The following is a 19,877-nucleotide window of genomic DNA, read 5'->3' on the forward strand; positions in this document are numbered from 1 at the left end:
CGGCTAAACCTGTAATAAACTGTAAATTTTGGAGTTTTGGGGAATAAAGTAAGCTTGATTCTAGGGGCTGGTGTGACACGTTTCCACTGGCCCCGGAGTCTGTGACTGTGTGTGCTTTTAGAAACCTGTCTAGAGATCTCTAATAAACTACGGATAAGTGAGGTCTGTGTCTTCTCTGATTCTTATCAACCAACTGAGCGGGAACGCGATCTCGACAACTTGGAGGTCAGATGGTGTGTGCGTGCCGTGTAAGCCAAGACAGGAGGCCATGGTCAGCAGAGATAATAAACATAGTGACTGAGGAACGTAACTTGTACATTTTGTGTCAGTGTCATTATTCCACATCAGAGGCGAAGATGTGACATTGGCGACGAGGATATTTTGGATTTTGGTTATTTTGGACATTTTGGATTCTGAATCCGTGGCTACGGGGTGGAAAAAGGTTAGAAAAAGGTCATAATGGCAGTCGCTGGAGCTAGCTTCTTAGCACTTCGCGGAGTTCCACACTTCGATCCGACGGGTGATGAGAGTATCGTCAGCGTGAAGTGAAACGCTTCGCTGGAGGAATTCGAGACCTACGCCGACAGTCGCGGGCTCTTTCTTGATGAGAGTACGCTGGGGCAGAAGGCGCAGTGGAGAGCGTTGCTTCTCTTCACCGCGGGGCCTGCGGTTCAAGAAATGTTTAAAACACTCCCTGACACAGGAATGAAGGAAGACTATAAGAAAGTCGTCGATGCATTGAACAGTCATTATGTGGTGGAGCCAAATGCTACATTTCAATGCCATTTATTCCACAAAACAAAACAGGAAGAGGGCGAGACTGGTGCTCAATTTGTGACGAGACTCAGACAGGTGTCTGCAGAATGCAAATATGTGGCTGCTGATGTGGAAAACCAGATATTGGATCAGGTTGTCCAGTGTCGCAGGTCAGACAAGCTCAGGAGAAGGCTGCTAGAAAATGGGGGTGAGTTAAACCTTAATGATGCTTTGTCGATTGCAGCGGCACTGGAAGCTGTTGAGGGACAATTTCACAGCATGAAATTGAAAGATTCCAAGACTGGGCAAGTTAACTGGCTGTCCTACCTTAGACCAAGAAGTAAGCCTGAGTGTGAGATTGAGTGTTACAGGTGTGGCAATAAGGGTCGCATAGAAAAAGATGAATGTTGTCCGGTAAAAGGTAGAACATGTAGGGAGTGTGGAGGCAAAGATCATTGTGCAAAGAAATGTAAAAGTAAGGCCAGGGGCAAGACAAGTGATTACAACAAGAGTGAATCTTCCAAGGCAAGGGAGAAAGGGAAGTCCAGTGACAAGGTAGACGGACCTCGGCAGAAAAAGAAGGGTCACGTCCGTCACGTAGAAGGTGATTTCGGAAGTGATGACGACAGTGATGAACCTGGTGAGCCTGATGTTAAAAGGAATGATCAGTTTGCATTGAATGATCGCCATCTCGAGAAAGTTGCAGTGACCATCGGGGGTGTTACAGTGCCAGTGATTGTAGATTCTGGTAGCGACAGCAACATCATTGATAGATCACTTTGGGAATGCTTGAAACAGCAGAAAATCGAGTGCACGTCAAGGAGGTGTAGTAGGAAGTTATATCCACACACCGCAACTGAACCATTGCAGACCATTGGATGTTTCACGGCTAAAGTAGAAGTCGGAAGTAGAAAAACCGATGCAGAATTCGTGGTGTTAGAGGAGAAGGCAGAACCCCTGCTCAGTAGAAGTACAGCTCGAGGGCTGGGAGTGCTTCACATCGGAGTGCCTGTCAATGATGACATGAGGCAGGAATTTCACTCAGTATTCCAAGGGGGTTGGAAAATTGAAGGGCCGGCAAGTGAAGTTAGCCATTGATGAAAATGTCAAGCCGAATGCACAACCAATGCGGAGAACGCCATTTGGACTTCGTGGAAATGGAGAAGCTAAAATCAAGGAGTTGATTGATCAGGACATTATTGAGCCAGTTGAATGTTCGACACCATGGGTGAGTCCAGTAGTGATCGTGCCGAAACCCAATGAGGACATCAGACTCTGTGTTGACATGAGGAGAGCCAATGAGGCAGTAATCAGAGAAAGACACCCAATTCGGACGATCGATGAGGTGCTACAAGTGTTATCAACCAGTAAAGTGGTCTCCAAAATTGATCTCAAGTGGGGATATCACCAATGATTCAGGGTGTACCAGGAGCAGCAAACATATCAGATGACATCATCGTCCATGCATCAATTCGTGAAGATTATGACAGTAGGTTGAAGCTAGTGTTGACTAAACTTCAAGAAGCAGGACTACTGTGAATGAACACAAGTGCAAGTTTGGCATCTCTGAGATGGATTTCATGGGACACAGACTCACAAGTGAAGTGCTGAACCCGGCAAAGGCTAAAGTAAAAGCTGTTGCAGATGCAGGTGAAACTCAGAATGCAACCGACATGAGAAGCTTTCTAGGACTGGTCAATTACTGTGCAAGATTTATTCCAAATTTTGCTATACTGGCAGATCCACTGAGAAAGTTGACCAGGAAAGACCAGTTTGGTAATAAACAGAGACAAGCATTCAAAGCACTGAAGCAGAGTCCAATGTGTGCAGAAACCCTTGGATATTATGATCCAGCTGCACCAACAAAAGTCATAGCAGATGCTAGTCCGGTCGACTTGGGAGCAGTGCTGGTACAGACACATGCAAATGGACCCAGAATTATAGCATATGCCGGTCGATCTTTAACCAGCATGGAGAGAAGGTATTCTCAAAGAGAGAAAGAAGCACTGGGACTAGTGTGGGGCCTGTGAAAGGTTCCATGCTTACTTGTATGGCATTGAATTTGAACGTTACAGATTACAAGCCACTGGAAGTGATCTATTCAACAAGGTCTAAGCCATATGCCAGAATATAACGCTGAGTGCTGAGACTCCAACAGTACAAGTACCAAGTAGTCCACATTGCTGGGAAAGCAAACATCGCAGACCCGCTGTTCAGACTGTTGAAGGATGAACAGCTGAGAGCAACATCCACGCTAGAGATGGAAGCAGAGAACTTTATGCGTTTCGTCGCAACTTTGTCAACGCCAAGAGCCGTGACAAGGAAGGAAGTCAAAAGGGAATCAGAACATGATCCTGAATTCAAAGATATCAGAGAGCCTATTCACAGTGGGTAATGGGATCAATGCCATTACAAAGCATATGTCCCCATAAAAGATGAGTTTTGTGTAATTGGTCAGTGTGTGCTGAGAAGTAGCAGATTGGTGATCCAGCAGGCTCTACGACCAAGGATCGTGTCATTGGCTCATGAAGGACATTTAGGCATCGTCGGTACCAAACAGAATTTGGGGAGAACAGTGTGGTGGCCAGGTTGTGAGAGAGATGCCGAAAAATTCGTCAAGACCTGCCACGGATGCCAAATCACAAGCAGGAGCAACCCATCAGAACCAATTAGAAGTACAAAGTTGCCAACAGGACCATGGGTTGACATAGCTGTTGACTTTCTAGGACCACTTCCACCAGGTGAATCAATTATAGTAGTGGTAGACTACTGTAGCAGGTACTACGAGTATGCAGTGATGAAGTCAACTACATTAGAAAAGACTGTACAGGCATTAGCAGAGATTTTCGCCAGACACGGGTTGCCTGTTACATTGTACTCCGACAATAGGCCACAGTTTGCTTCTGAGGCGTTTGCTGAGTACATGAGAATCACAGGCATCCATCATCACAAGGTGACTCCTAAATGGCCACAAGCTAACGGAGAAGTAGAGAGACAAAACCAGTCCATAGAGAAGAGGATACCAATCGGCCATGCCGAAGGGAAAACTGGAAGGAGGCATTGCTAGCATATGTAGCTGTATATCGGGTGACAACTCACCCAACGAGAGGGAAAAGCCCAGCAGAAGCTTTGTTTGGAAGGAAAATTCGCACTAAAATGCCAGAAGGGCGAGAGATCACGGAAGACCTGGAGCTGAGAGACCGTGATGCCAAAAAGAAAAGTGCGGCAAAATGGAATGCCGACTTGAAACGAGGAGCCAGGCACTCAGAAATAATGCCTGGTGATGACGCGCTTGTGAGGCGAGATACACACTCCTTACCATTGCCAGCCATACAATGTTGTGTCGAGGAGCGGCAGCAGGGTGACAGTCAAGTCTCCAGAAGAGGAATGTATCGAGTGTCAAAAAATACATGTCGAGAGACACTCGAATCGAGGTGGCCCAAAGTCCACCTAGAGCTACCGATTCAGAGGGGCCAGACGGCATCCCTGAGGTGGGGACCGGTGTTCCTGAGACAACCAGCATTTCTGAGGTGGTGACCAGTTCCAGAGGCAGCACGCCGCAACACAGGTGGTGAGCAGAGATGGCGTCTGGATGACAACACCTTGGCAGATTCAACAGGCTCTGATGCCCCTGCGCCAGCTGGTGGACCAAAACGTGATACAGCGATTTTGTGTTATAGGTTATAGTTTTGCTTAGTAATCATACAGATGAATATGACATTTGTTTAGAGGTAAAGGAAGCTTACAAGTTATTATTTGTATTAAGGGAAAAAAATATTTTGTGTTGTATTTGTACAAATATTTAGGTAATATATCATAGGCCATGGTGTATTTGGCTAATAAAGCCAACATAATAATTTTTAAGGGTAAAGAATTGTTTAATTGTGGAAAAAAAAAGACAGTTGTAATGCATTTGTTTTCTGTGGTTGTAATGCATTTGTTTTGTGAGTTATTGGAACACAAATGAAAACACAAAGAAGCACAAATATGCTTTGTAAGAATTTAATTGGAAAGTATATTAGAAAGAACACATACTAATTTAAAGTTTAATTCTGGTAAAGGGGGGATGTCATGACGATGAGTCATGATAATGATATGCAAATATCTTGACCCTTGTATCAGCTGACTTGGAGGTCAGATGGTAAGCCAAGACAGGAGGCCACGGTCGGCAGAGATAATAAACATAGAGACTAAGGAATGTAACCTGTAAATATTGTGTCAGTATCATTATTCCACATCAGAGGTGAAGATGTGACAGGGGCGATGAAGCCATGCCAGGGAGAGCCATACATCAGAGCGACAACAACCATCGCCCGATACACATACCTGATCAGTCTAACAACTGGAGGTAACTGATAGGGTAGGAAGGAACTGCAGATTCTGGTTCACATTGAAGATAGACACAAAATGCTGGAATAACTCAGTGGATCAGGCAGATCTCTGGAGAAAAGGAATAGGTGATGTTTCGGGTTTGAACCCTTCTTCAGACTGAAAGTAGAGATGGAGGTGGGGGAAGGCGGAGGAAACTGGAGGCGAGAGAAGGCCAGAACAAATCAGGGCCGGCCACAGATGACCTCAGGATGGGTGGAGTCCATAATGGCCCATGGTTGGCTGGGTAAGATGTGCTAATGACAGGGATACAAGGATGCGAACAGTGAAACTAGTAGGATGGCTAGGGTGGAAGGGGGGGGGGGGAGAGAGGGGGAGGGGGGTTAGGGAGGGGAGTGTTAGGAAGCAGGCGTTACTTGAAATTAGGTTTGAGGATGAAGACAGTTTCGTGGGTCAATGGCCTTCATGTTCTAAAGTCAACAATCAGCTCCTTGGTCTTGCTGGTGTTGAGAGGTTGAGTTTAGTTTTTTGTCATGTGCACAGAGGTACTGTAAAAAGCTTTTGCTGCGTGCTAACAAATCAGCAGAAAGGCAATATATGATTATAATCGAGCCGTCCCGAGCGCACAGATACTGGAATAACATTTAGTGCAAGATAAAACCAGTAAGTTCTGATCAAAAATAGACCAAGGGTCTCCACTGAGGTAGACAGTAGTTCAGGACTGCTCTCTACTTGGTGATAGGATGGTTCATTTGCTTGATAACAACTGGGAAGAAACCGCCCCTGAATCTGTAGGTGTGCATTTTCACACTTCTATATCTTTGGCCCGATGGGAGAGGGGAGAAGAGGGAGTGGCCAGGGTGCGACTGGTCCTTGATGAGGCTGGTGGCCTTGCTGAGGCAGCGCGAGGTGTAAATGGAGTCAATGGAAGATAGGTTGGTTTGTGTGATGGTCTGGGCTGTGTCCACAATTCTCTGCAATTTCTTGTGATCTTCGATGAAGCTGTTCCCAACCCACGGTCAGGTACATCCCGATAACATGCTTTCTACAGCGGAAAGATTTCTAGAGCAAGATTGTTGTTCTGGCACCATTAAATCAGATTATTAATCTCCCTCCTGTACTATGTGATAGAATGAGATGGGCCCAAACGATCGGCAATCTATGAACAATTTAAGTGAATGTTGCCAGGACTCAAAGTCTGAGCTATAGGGAGAGGTTGGGCAGGCTAGGACTTTATTTCCTGGAGTGCAGGAAGGTGAGGGGTGATCTTATAGAGGTGCACAAGGTAATGAGAGGAACAGATAGGCTCAATGTGCAGACTCTTTTACCCAGAGTAAGGGAATCAAGAACCAGCGGACTTAGGTTTAAGGTGAGAGGGAAAAGATTTAATAGGAACCTGAGGAGCAACTTTTTTTACATAACGGGGTGGTAGGTCTATGGAATGAGCTGTAGTTGAGCTAGGTACTACCACAATGTTTAAGAAACATTTAGACAGGTACATGGATAGGATAGGTTTAGAGGGATATGGGCCAAGCGTCGGCACGTGGGACTGGTGTAGATGGGGCATGTTGGTCGGTGTGGGCAAGTTGGGCCGAAGGGCCTGTTTCTTTGCTGTATCACTCTAGTCCACCTCCCACGCTGGAAGGGAAGGAGGAGGTGCAGATGAAGTCCTTGTGAAATGAATTCTGCTCCAACCATGTTAGCAGTGAATTTGACGGGATCTACATGCTGTGTGAAACGCTGAGCACCTAGCGACCACATGTTGTGCTGTAACAGATGAGCGGCTATCTGTAGTAACAGAAGTTAGCGTGGTAATCAACATTTACAACAATACGCATCAGCTTCGAGCTTTACTATAGTTAATTACTTTCTAACTTAACGCACAGGAATGCTGGCAAACTATACTGCTGTCTAGTATTAAAACAAATTGATCTAAGAGTAATAATCCAATTTAATTTGTTTTACTTGCGACGCTAATTAAGTTTTCACACAAAATATGTGTTATGTAACGTGATTTATCACAAAAAGCTCTGGTAAAAAAAGAGAAACTGTTAGCCACCGGCATTTGCTGATATTATATATATTGATCCACAGTGATAATCCCAAATAATTTAATTAGATTCAGTCCTAATTAATTTCAATAAAAGTAAATTGTTTTCGAGGACACTTGTGTCGGGCAATAAAATGCATTGATATGTTCTGCAATTGGTTATCCTTTACAGGAGGGAGTAGCAGTGGGTCACCAAAAATATCTGTCTGCTTCATAAATTCATAAGCTCATAAATTATAGGAACAGAATTAGGCCATTCAGCCCATCATGTTCACTCCAGCATTCAATTATGGCTGATCTATCTTTCCCTCTCAGCCCCATTCTCCTGCCTTCTCCCCATAACCCCTGACACCCATGCAAATCAACCATATATGAATATATTTTTTAATATCCATGGACTTGGCCTCCATAGCTGTCTGTGGCAATGAATTCACCGCCGTCTGACGAAATAAATTCCTCCTCATCCCCTTTCGAAAGGTACGTCCTTTTATTCTGATGCTATGACCTTTGGTCCCAGACTCTCCCACTAGTGGAAACATCCCCTCCACATCCACTCTGTCCAGGTTTTCATAACCCTCTTGCTGAGAATGATCAGCCGTGATCACATTGAATGGTGGTGCTGGCTCGAAGGGCCGAATGGCCTCCTCCTGCACCTATTGTCTATTGCTTGTTAGACTTTAGGGATGCAGTGCAGAAACAGACACTTTGGCCCACCGAGTCCGCACCAACCAGCAATCACCCCATACACCACAACAGGTCCACGGAGGATGGCATCGCCCGAGCCCTGCACGTATCCCTGGAACACCTGGATACGAGAGACACCTACGTCAGACTCCTATTCATAGACTACAGCTCTGCCTTTAATACCAAGATACCATCCAAGCTTATCGCCAAACTAGCGGGACTTGGTGTCAGTATCCATCTCTGCAACTGGATCCTCGACTTCCTGACCAACAGACCCCAATCAGTGAGGGTAGGGACAAATTATCCTCCACGATAATCCTCAACAAGGGGGCTCCACAAGGATGCGTTCTCAGACCCCTTCTTTACTCCTTGTACACCCACGACTGCGCAGCCATGTACAAATCTAATTCAATTGTCAAATTCCCAGACGACACCATCATTGTGGGCTGGATATCAAATAGTGATGAGACGGAGTACAGGAAGGAGATTGAGAACCTCGTGTCCTGGTGTCGAGACAACAACCTTTCTCTCATCGTCAGCAAGTGATCGACTTCAGGAAGTGAGGTGGTACACATACCCTAGTTTGCTTTGCGGTGCCAAAGTAGAGATGGTTGAAAACTTCAAATTCTGAGGAGTCAATATCACCAACTACTTCTCCTGGACCACCCATATTGAAGCAACGACCGAGAAAGCACACCGCGCCTCTACTTCCTTCAAAGGCTTAGGAAATTTGGCATATCCAAACGGCGGCACGGTGGCACAGCGGTAGAGTTTCTGCCTTACAGCGAATGCAGCACCGGAGACTCAGGTTCAATCCTGACTACGGGTGCTGTACTGTACGGAGTTTGTACGTTCTCCCCGTGACCTGCGTGGGTTTTCTCCGAGATCTTCGGTTTCCTCCCACACTCCAAAGACATACGGGTTTGTAGGTTAATTGGCTGGGCAAATGTTTTTAAAAAATTGTCCCTAGTGGGTATAGGATAGCGTTAATGTGCGGGGATCGCTGGGCGGCGTGGACCCGGTGGGCCGAAGGGCCTGTTTCCGCGCTGCATCTCTAAATTTAAAAAAAATCTAAATCCCCTACAACTCTCACCAACTTCTACAGATGTGCCATAGAACCATTTTATCAGGATGCATCACAGCTTGGTTTGGAAACAGCTCCATCCAAGACTGCACGAAATTGCAGCGAATTATGGACACAGCCCAGAATATCTCATAAACCAACCTCCCTTCTATTGACTCCATTTACACCTCATGCTGCCTCGGCAAGGCCAGCAGCGTAATCAAAGATGAGTCGCACCCTGGCCACTTCCTCTTCCGCCCTCTCCCATCAGGCAAAAGATATAGAAGTGTGAAAATGCACAGCACCAGATTCAGGCACAGTTTCTTCCCAGCTGTTATCAGGCAACTGAATCATCCTACCAGAGAGCAGTGCTGAACTACGATCTACCTCTTTGATGACCCTCGGACTATCCTTGATCGGACTTTGCTGGCATTACCTTGCACTAAATGTTATTCCTTTATCATGTATCTATACACTGTAAATGGATTGATTGTAATCCTATGTTGTCTTTCTGCTGACTAGTTAGCACGCAACAAAAAAGCTTTTCACTGTACCTCAGTAATTGTGACAATAAACTAAACAAAACACTAACACTATCCTACATACTAGGGACAATTATTACAACTTACTGAAGCCAATTAACCTACAAACAAATCTAGTCAAAGAGTGATACAGTGTGGAAACAGGCCCTTCAGCCCAACTTGCCCACACCGACCAACAATGTCCCAGCTACACCAGTCCCACTTGCCTGCACTTGGTCCATATTCCTCCAAACCTGTCCTATCCATGCACCTGTCTAATTGTTTCTTAAACGATGGGATAGTCCCAGCCTCAACTACCTCCTCCGGCAGCTTGTTCCATACACCCACCACCCTTTGTGTGAAAAAGTTACCTGTCGGATTCCGATTAAATCTTTTCCGCTTCACCTTGAACCTATGTTCTCTGGTCCTCGATTCTCCTACTCTGGGCAAGAGATTCTGTGCAAATACCCGATTTATTCATCTCAAGAATTTATACACCTCTATATGATCCCCCCACTCATCCTCCTGCGCTCCATGGAATAGAAACCCAGCCTACTCAACTCTCCCTCTAGTCCTGGCAACATACTCAAAATCTTTTTTGAAACCTTTCAAGCTTGACAATATCTTTCCTATAACATGGTGCCCAGAACTGAACACAATATTCTAAATGCGGTCTCACCAACGTCTTATACAACTGCAACATGACCTCCCAACTTCTATACTCAATACTCTGACTGATGGAGGCCAATGTGCCAAAAGCCTTTTTGACCACCTTATCTACCTGCGACTCTACCTTCAAGGAACCATGCACCTGTACTCCTGGATCCCTCTGCTCTACAACACTACCCAGAGGCCTGCCATTTACTGTGTAGGTCCTGCCCTTATTCGACATTCCAAAAGGCAACACCTCACACTTCTCTGTATTAAATTCCATCAACTATTCAGAATTATCTTTATTTTATTTGCCATCCAAAAAACAAGTCTTTTGGACGGGATTTCGTCACCCACAGTCCAACAATAAGAGCAATAAAATACGTAATTACACAACCACAACCAACACAAAACAAAAAAAATAAACATCCATCACAGTGAGTCTCCTCCAGTCACCTCCTCACTGTGATGGAAGGCCAGAATGTCTTTTCTCTTCCCCTGCCATCTTCTCTCGTGGTCAGGCTGGCCAATCGATCCAGATCCTGCTGCAATCTTTCACAACCGTCTTCACTATCTGCAAAACCACTCACTTTTGTATCATCAGCAAACTTGCTAATCTTGCCCTGTATGTTCTCATCCAAATCATTGATGTAGATGACAAACAGTAACGGGTCCAGCACCGAACCCTGAGGCACACCACTAGTCACAGGCCACCAGTCTGAGAAGCAACCTTCCACCATCATCCTCTGCCTCCTTCCATGGAGCCAATTTGCTATCCATTCAGCTATCTCTCCTTGGATCCCATGTGATCTAACCTTCCAGAGCAGCCTACCATGCGGAACCTTGTCGAATGCCTTACTGAAATCTATGTACACAACATCTGCAGCTCTGCCCTCATCGACCTTTTTGGTCACGTCTTCAAAAAAATCAACCAGATTTAGAGATACAACCTCCCACGTACAAACCTATGCTGATTATCCCTAATCAGCTCTTGCCCATCGAAATGCCTGTGTAACCTATCCCTCAGAATACCCTCTAGTAACTTTCCAACTACAGATGTTAAGCTCACCGGCCTCTAGTTCCCAGCATTTTCCCTGCAGCCCTTCTTGAAAAGAGGCACAACATTTGCCACCCTCCAGTCTTCCGGCACCTCTCCAGTATTTAAGGATGACTCGTAAATTTCAACCAGGGCTCCCGTAATTTCCTCTATAGTTTCCCCGCAATGTTCTCGGATATATCTGATCAGGCCCTGGAGATTTGTCTACCATCATACATGACAGTACCTTCAGTACTTCTTCGACAGTAACACTGACTGCTCTCAAGACACTTCCATTGACTGCCCCAAGTGCCTCCGTCCTACTGTTTTTCTCCTTGGTAAATACAGAGGAGAAATACTCATTGAGGACATTGTGCATCTCCTGTGGCTCCACACAGAGGTGACCACTTTGATTCCCGAGAGGTCCCATTCTCTCTCTCTCTAGTTACCCTTTTCCCCCTTATGTATTTATAAAATCTTTTGGGATTGTCCTTAATGCTACCCGCCAGAGCTATCCCCCGGCCCCTTTTTTCCCTTCTGATCTTCTATACATCTTTGGAGTGTGGGTGGAAACCGAAGCACCTGGAGAAAACCCACGCGGACACAGAGAACTTACAGCATTTACACAAACAGCATTTGTGGTCGGGATTGAACCCACGCCTTTGGTGCCGGGAGGCAGCAACACTACCCACTGCACCGCTGTGCCATTACAGTATTACTTGCACAAAGAACAAAGTGCTAGAGGAACTCAGCAGTTCAGACAGCATCTGTGGAGGGAATGGACTGGCGACGCACCTCCAGACTCAGGAACAGCTTCGTCCCCAGGGCCATAGCTGCTATGAACCGGTCCTGCTGAGCCGGATGGTCACATCGCACAGTGAACCGGCACAGATCTACTTGCACTTTATTCTGTTTTAAAACTGTTCTAATTTGTTTCATTTGGTTGTTTAAATTAATACTGACTAGCTAATCAATTCGTTGCATCGTATGGGAGGCGCATTCCCAATCTCGTTGTACCCCTGTACAATGACAATAAAGATATATTGTATTGTATTGTATTGTATTGTATTGTATTGTTTAGGGTCAGGAGCCTTCTTCATAAGCCCTTCCCAATGAAAGCCCACATTGAAGGAGATGTCCTCCAGAAATCTTCTCAAAGCATGCCGACGTTGAAGAAGTTCTCCTCCTGTCCATTCCCTCCACAGATGCTGCCTGACCCGCAGAGATCTCGCAGGACTTTCGCTCTGGATTGCAGCATCTGCAGCTCCTTGTGCGAGGCTCCATTCCAATTCTCTGGGTCAGTTCGTCGGCAGAAGTGTGGGATGGGGGAGGTCACTGTGCTCCTTCTCGTAAATTAAACTCTTCCAAATAAGAACTAAATGTCCTCATTAGATTCGCAGGCTTAATTCCGTTCATGTGATCGCTGCGAGGATGCATTGCTCTCTGCATCTCTGCCAACTCCCGCCCACAACCCGTAGGGCTCCTTTGTGTATGACCCAACCTTCTCCCCGTTCATTGCCCTGCAGGTCCGTCAGTCCTGCAGCCTGCACCGGTGTCAGTCCAGGGGAATGAAATGATCTTTGGAAACATCTCCTGGAAACATCTGGACTCGCTGGGAACATCTGGCTGTGATAATGGTGGAGGAGGCTTACGTCTCGAACTCCAACGGGAAAATCGTCGGGGTAAGCAGTCTTTCTGGAAAGAACAACAATCTTTTTTATTTCCTACTTCTTAAAGTTCATTAAATGTTTCAAAAACTCTTTGGAAGAGCTGCATTTGGGACGCTTTATCTTCATAGGATTCCTTGCACAGATGTGTTTAAACTATAACAAGGCTATGTATGGCAAACATGTTAAATATCACACGGCTTTCTCCAGTGCGGGTCAAAACGAGAACGTTTTTCGCTGTATCGCGTTGCACGTGGCAGTAATATACAAACAGCGTGAAATCTTGTTTGTTTACAAGGTGACTTTCGGAAATGCAGGAGAGTTCCTTAAGACACCTGGCAGCGCTGCTGCCGATTTAGTGCTGTCGCTTTGTCGAAAGAAAGATGTCACAAATACTGTGGGTGCAAACGCCAGATAAATTATTCCCACAAGGGGAAAATAAAATTCTGAAGCAAAAACAGAGAGTGCTGGAAGAACTCAGCGGGCCAGGCAGCAACCGTGGAGGGGATGGACAGACGACGTTTCGGATCTGGCCCGTTCTTCAGACTAATGTAGGGGGGGGGGGGGGGGGGGGGAGAAAGCTGGAAAGGAAAGGTGGACCTGGCAAGTGATAGGTGGATACAGGTGAAAGGGGTAATTGGCAGATGGGTGGAGTAAGTGTCAAAGGCTGGAGGTGACGAGGAAACGAAAGGGTGTCAGATGAAGAGAGAAGAGGAGGAATGAATTGTAAAGGGGGGGGGCGGGAAGGGATATACAGTCTGAAGAATGGTCCCAACCCAAAATGTCGCCTGTCTATTTTCCTCTACAGATGCCGCCTGACCCGCTAAGTTCCTCCAGTACTGTGGAGGGATTGGACAAACGTTATTTTGGGTTGGGACAATTCAGTTGGAAATCGGGGCAGGTTCATGGATATGAAAGGTTTAGAGGGATATGGCCCGAAATGCAGGCAAATTGGATTTGCTTAGTTGGGGGGACATCTTGTCTAAGTTGTAGGTGTGAGAACATTTAAATGACATTTGGACAGGTACATGGATACAAAAGTTTTTTTGGGATATGGGCCAAATGCAGGCAAATGTGTGTGAGATGCAAATGTGAGTGCTCACAATTACGATGCTCGAGACAATCTAGAGAAACAAGTATTTTATTTGCAAGTCTGCAGAGTTGGGTGCCTTCCCTCTCAAGACACACCGAGGTCGGGAAAATCCCTTCTTTTTATTCACTTCACATTACAATTGTGACATCTTAAATTCCTCCCCTTCGGGCTCCTTCCAATCGGAGCACTGAGGTGCACAATCTACCGTCATCGCCCCTGTTGCCTCCCACATCATACATCGCATGTACATTTAAATGAGGCATCTTGTCATGCGGGGCGTTTTTGCAATATTCATTTAGGTCGTTAGGCATGCGCAGTACAGAGTAGTTCATGCCCTCTCCCCTAGTGCTCTGGTCATCTTGCCCTCTCTCCTAGTTCTTTGGATATCTTGCCCTTATCCTCGGAATGTCACTATTTACTCTTGCGGTTCTTAGTCAGGTCAGCTATTTCTCATGGTCCTTAGTTTAAATCAATTAACCCTTTTTACTTCTCTCTCACAATCCACCCTTTTTCTTATGCCACGCTACTTTGATTTATACTATTTCCTCCTTTTCTAGTGCTAACAGCAGAGTCTTTGCCTCTCTATATTCCTCCTGCTGGTCATACTGTACTCTGCAGGCCATCATGGTGATGTCGTTCTTTGCCAGGGCTGTCTCTATCAATCGCTGAGACAACCCCCGTATGCAGGGAATGATACAACATCCGAATAGACACATCAACCCCATCACAACTACCACTGATGTTAGGGCTGATGTAAAGATGTGCTTCCATTTCCCAAACCAGGAGTCTAGAAACCCGGTCCAGGAGGTGTCTACCCCAGAGTTCTCGGCCAATTCGATAGACAGGGAGGTGAGACTTGCTAGGGCTCTTGACACAGACCCATCAGGAGCAGTGTTGTTGGGGATGTAGGTGTAACATTGTTCCCCAAACATCACACACACCCCCCCTTTCTCAGCCAGGAGCATGTCCAAGGCCATGCGATTTTGCCAGGCCATCAGGCTGGTAGCTGTCAATTGTTCCGCTAATCCTTCAACCGCATCTCGAGTGTAATTTATAAAGCGTTGTTGATTGTAATATAGGTAGTTTATCCAGTCCACATTTTTATTAATTGTGGACCACCAGAAGAGTATGGACTCAAAGCCTGCAGCTATCTGGTTTCTGGCTTTGAATTCATCGGGTACCCCTCTTGGCACCCCTATTGCATCGATAGTGTGTGTCAAATGATCCTCTCACCTCTCTCCATTGTCGTCGGCCTCCTTCATTGAGTTCGACCGCATGCTCTACTGCTATGGTGAAGGGCATCATTAGTTGTGTAAGGGTACAGGTTCCCGTCCATGACCCTGGTAGCCGGGGCCACAGGGTATCCTCTCCGCACCACCACCAGACATCGGCTCTACTGACTATCTGCTTTCTCAGCCAGGAGCTACTGAACAGTGACCCCTGTTCCTCAGCTGTAATGTTATACATCTGATTGCAGTTTAGCACCTCCCCCATTTCCTGTCCATCTGGGTTATATCTTGTATAGCACTCAAATCCCTCCTCCCCTAGGGGAATGGTGAATGGCGGAGGTCGAGGGTCTTTCCTTTGGCCCTTCGTGTTGTTGTTACTAGCCGGGAATAGGTAATGGTAGCTCTGGCAGGTCTCATTCTTTGGTAGTATGGGATTCGTGAATAGTTGTAGTATACATGACATAGCCCCAGGTGTCCTATTCCAATTCAGGGAAATGGTACGGGGACCAGCTGAGGCTTAGCTCCGGCGCAGGCGTAGCAATTGGTTTGTTGCATACTTCTGGCCATGTACATCATCCAGGTAAGCCAGGTGTTGGTTCCCTTTCCCCCTGTTGGTATTCCCTCCCCATACAATTGCATTAATTCTATTTCTCCTGTTACTATCATTATATTTAAATCCTTAGGCTCATACTCCGTGGTGACATTGCGGACTACAGGTGGTGCTGGGGTAACCCAGGGATCCCTACTCTGACTGTCTTCTATCTGGAACATTCCCCCCTTATCCTCATATTTTACCATATATCCGTCCCGTTCTACCTTTATTTCAAACCTCAGGCATGCGTCCTTCCCTGTTTTATCTGCACATATCCAATACCTACCACTTTCCTTCATTTGAACCCTCTGTATGCTTACATATACACGTCCTGGCAATCCCTCATTTGGGTTTTGATATACTCTCCACCTATCAGTTTGATAGGTGGGCTCATGCCACCCCTCTCTAGATGAAGTGAATACCTCGTGCCAATCTTTACAGGGATGGGTGCATACATACATCCTATGACCACACCACCATTTTCCTTGACATACATCAAATGGGATGGTGGTGGCCCTTCTATTCTGTGGTATAGTTATTTTTATGCATGTTACATTACTCACAACCTGGATAACCACCCAGCACCCGATCCACCAGCACAAAGTCTTCATTTTCCGTGCGGGGTCCTGGTGAATACCAAAGTCAATGGCTCCTTTCCTCCACGTGCCGTCTACGGGCTGATATTGTCTGGTGGGGCCTCCACGGGACCCTTAAATCGACTTGCGTGTGTCCACCCTTTTTCTTTTGTTCGTACTGCTGTCTCGGTGGTTAATAACACAAGGTAGGGTCCAGTCCACCTAGGTCGCAACTTTTCTTCCTTCCACGTTTTTATTAGTACCCAGTCTCCAGCCTTGACTGAGTGAATCGGAAAATCCAGTGGCAGGCTCTGGGCCAGTAATCCTTTAGTTTTTAGTTCTGCAAGAGATTGGGATACTGCCAGTAAATAGTTCCTTAAGAATACGTCGTTCCCTGGTATTGTTGGGATCCCTTCTATCTTTCCTAAGTACGGGAGCCCGAATAACATTTCATATGGGGATACCCCTATATCTTTCCGAGGTGCCGTTCGGATTCTTAACAAGGCTATCGGAAGGCACTTAGTCCAGGGGAGTCTCGTTTCCTCTACTAACTTGGTGATTTGGGTCTTTAAGGTGCCATTCATTCTTTCCACCTTTCCGGAACTCTGGGGATGCCATGGTGTATGTAATTTCCATTCAATTCCTAATGCTTCACATATCATTTTATGTGTTTTAGAGGCAAAATGGGTCCCTCTATCTGAGTCTATTGTTTCCACAATCCCATATCTGGGTATAATCCGGGGCAACTCGGTGAAGTCTACCTGTATTCTTTGGAAGGGCCTTATTGCCAATGGTTGTCCTCCTCCTGGGACTGCTCTCATGATTTTTTTTGTTGATTCGCTGACATATTACACAACCCCCTATGACTTGTTTGGCCATGGTATACATCCCACGGCAAGCGTAGGTCCTGAGGAGGGTATCACAGAGGGCTTGGGTTCCCCAATGGCTTTGCCCGTGCAACCTCCCTAATAACTCCCTTATAATTTCTTTGTTCAATAGCTGCTTTCCATCCGGTGGTGTCCACCATTTCCCATTTGGGGTACGCCGGGCTCCCATTTCTCTCATGTGTTCCTGCTCTTTTTCACCAAAGATAGGTATCTTTTCCTCTGGTTCCCTTAAAGGTATCAGTGACATCATTTCTACCGTCTGATCTGTGGCTGCTCTCTTTGCCACCTCATCCGCTGCCCTATTTCCTCGGACTTCCAGGGTGTTACCCTTCTGATGCCCTGCCACATGTGCTATGGCTACCCGTTCTGGTTTCTGCAAGGCCTCCAGTGTCTGTCCTATCAATTGCTCATGCGCTAATTCTTTCCCCCGAGCTGTTATCATTCCTCGCTCTTTCCAGATCTTCCCAAAGGTGTGTACTACCCAAAGGCGTAGTTTGAGTCGGTATACACGGTTCCTTCCTTTCCCTCCAATAGTTCCAAAGCTCTCATTAGTGCGTATAATTCACAAGATTGGGCTGACCAACTACCAGGCAGCCTGCCACTTTCAATTTCCTCCATAGTTTCCCCATTCACTATACCGTATCCACTATGTCTTTTTCCATCTATACAGAGTATACAACTGGACCACTACTCTTCCCTCTACCGGTGCTGTGCCTATTCCCAATTGTATTTGTAAATCTCTGCCCATTACATTTACGCCAGCCTGGGGTACTAAGATCAGGTCCTCTACCGCCTCCCGGTTTTCATACCTTACATTCACTCCTCCTATCTCGGGAGCTACCATCACAGTTCCTCCTACCCCGGTTATTTTACTCTCCCTTGTCCTGCCTCCGTACCTGTTGGTACTTTGGTCACACTTGATCGCTCCGCTCCTGAATCTACCATCAACACCGTATCTTCTCCTTGGGGTCCTATTTTTAAATTTACCAGGGACTCCCTTCTATAGTCCCTCGACCCCAAGGACGAGAACCCCTGACCCCCCCTATTCATTTTCCATCATACTGTACGTGCGGGACTCCGCTACAAGCTCAGGGCACTCCCTTTTGAAGTGTCCTTCCTTATTACAAAATTAACATTTTGAAGGCCCTGTCCTCCAACCTTGCCCCGTACCCGTATTTCCCCGGCCCCTGCCGTAACCTTCTCCATATCCCCCTCTTCTACGGCCTCTGCCGCCTCCTCTCCCTCTGCCTTGGGCGTAACTCCCCCGCCGTCCTGTACTTCCCTGTTCCTTGTCTACTACTTGCTTTACTGCCTGTAACATAATCTTTGCCTTTCCCTTCTGTTTCTCCTCATCCCTCCGCACGTACACTTTCTGGGCCTCCGTAAGCAACTGAGGTAGTGATCTCTCATTCCAATCATCCATCTTTTCTAACTTTTTCCTCACATCAGGCCAGGATTTAGTCACGAAATTGGCCCTGAGCAGTTGTTGTCCTGCCTCTGATGCCTGCTGATTACATGCCTGTGTTTCTACGTTGCTGTCTCCCTCATACTCCTCATTTGCTGCCTGACGGGTCCCATAAATCTTTCTGTCCCTGAGGTCCTGCAGCCTTTTGATGTCTGCTTCTAGTTCCCGTGCTTCTTGCTTCATCCTTTCCTTTTCCCGCTGCCCCCTTCTCTGTCTATATTCCTTTATGTCTTGCTCATCGTTCCAAGTTGTGACTTCTCCCTCTATCTCCACTATTCCCTTTTACCAAAGGGCACTGCTTTGTTCCGTCCTGGCTGGAATAGGGAGGGGGATACCCAGGGTCCCATAGGCTGGGGTACAGAGTTGATTTTTTTCTCCTGAAGCTCCTGACTTTCATGCTGTTTTGGGGGTCTTTCACCCTTGTTTGGGGTGGTATTCTTTTCCTGCTATGCTTTCCTCAGCCTTTCTCCTTCTATTCTAAACAATTTAAGTACGTCTAGTTATTTTTCCTTTTTCGTTACTCTGGTTTCTGATTTATCCTTAGGCTTATCGTTCTTAATTAACACTCCCGAAGATTCACCACCCTCGGAGTGAAGAAATTCCTCCTCACTTCTAAAGATAGACACAAAGTGCTAGAGTAACTCAGTGGGTCAGGTAGCCTCTCTGAAGAACATGGACAGGTGACATATCGGATCGGGGCACCCAACAATAAGACTGAATAAGGGTCCCAAACCAAATCGTCACCTGTCCATGTCCTCCAGAGATGCTGCCTGACCCACTGAGTCATTCCAGCACTTTGTGCCTTTGGTATAAACCAGCAGCTGCAGTTACTTCTTATTACATTTTGCCTCCTGTGCCACAGTGCTGCCCTGTCGATGCCACGTCTGGGCACGTTTCCCCCCAATAACATCTCCGAGAGACGTCGACACGTCCTTCCCGTTCTGTGCTCCCCCTCCAAAGAATGTTATAAATAGTTTTCCTTGTGATAGTAGTGCACATCAGTAGCTCTTGCAACCAGCCCAATTTGCAGATTGTCAAGGACTCAATTGGTCCATTCCGAATGAGAATTATGTAGGAATGAGAGGATTTGGGGAGTGGCAGATGTGGCAAGTGAATTTATCACATCAAGTCAGGTTGTGGAATTCGATAACATATGTGTAGGTCAATATAGCATCTGTCACACAAGAAACGGCGAAGACTAAATGACTACGGGGAGTCAGGAGCAGATGCCTTACACCCTAGAATCCTATCGGAGAGGAGATATGGAATTGCTGAAACT

At 46.4% G+C, this 19,877-nt stretch overlaps 1 protein-coding gene across 2 annotated transcripts in view; it reads left to right on the plus strand.

Annotated features, from left to right (window-relative positions):
• Nucleotides 1-12,621: 12,621 nt before the first annotated feature.
• The window catches only part of LOC144600903 (solute carrier family 2, facilitated glucose transporter member 5-like), a 39,873-nt gene continuing 32,617 nt past the window's right edge, over nt 12,622-19,877 (plus strand). For both annotated transcript variants that reach the window (XM_078412790.1, XM_078412791.1), the window contains exon 1: nt 12,622-12,772. In XM_078412790.1, the coding sequence (XP_078268916.1) occupies nt 12,725-12,772 (48 nt within the window). In that variant the 5' untranslated portion in view covers nt 12,622-12,724. The remainder of the gene's footprint in view (nt 12,773-19,877) is intronic.

The sequence above is a fragment of the Rhinoraja longicauda genome, chromosome 16 (assembly GCF_053455715.1).
Source record: "Rhinoraja longicauda isolate Sanriku21f chromosome 16, sRhiLon1.1, whole genome shotgun sequence".
Classification (NCBI taxonomy): domain Eukaryota; kingdom Metazoa; phylum Chordata; class Chondrichthyes; order Rajiformes; family Arhynchobatidae; genus Rhinoraja; species Rhinoraja longicauda.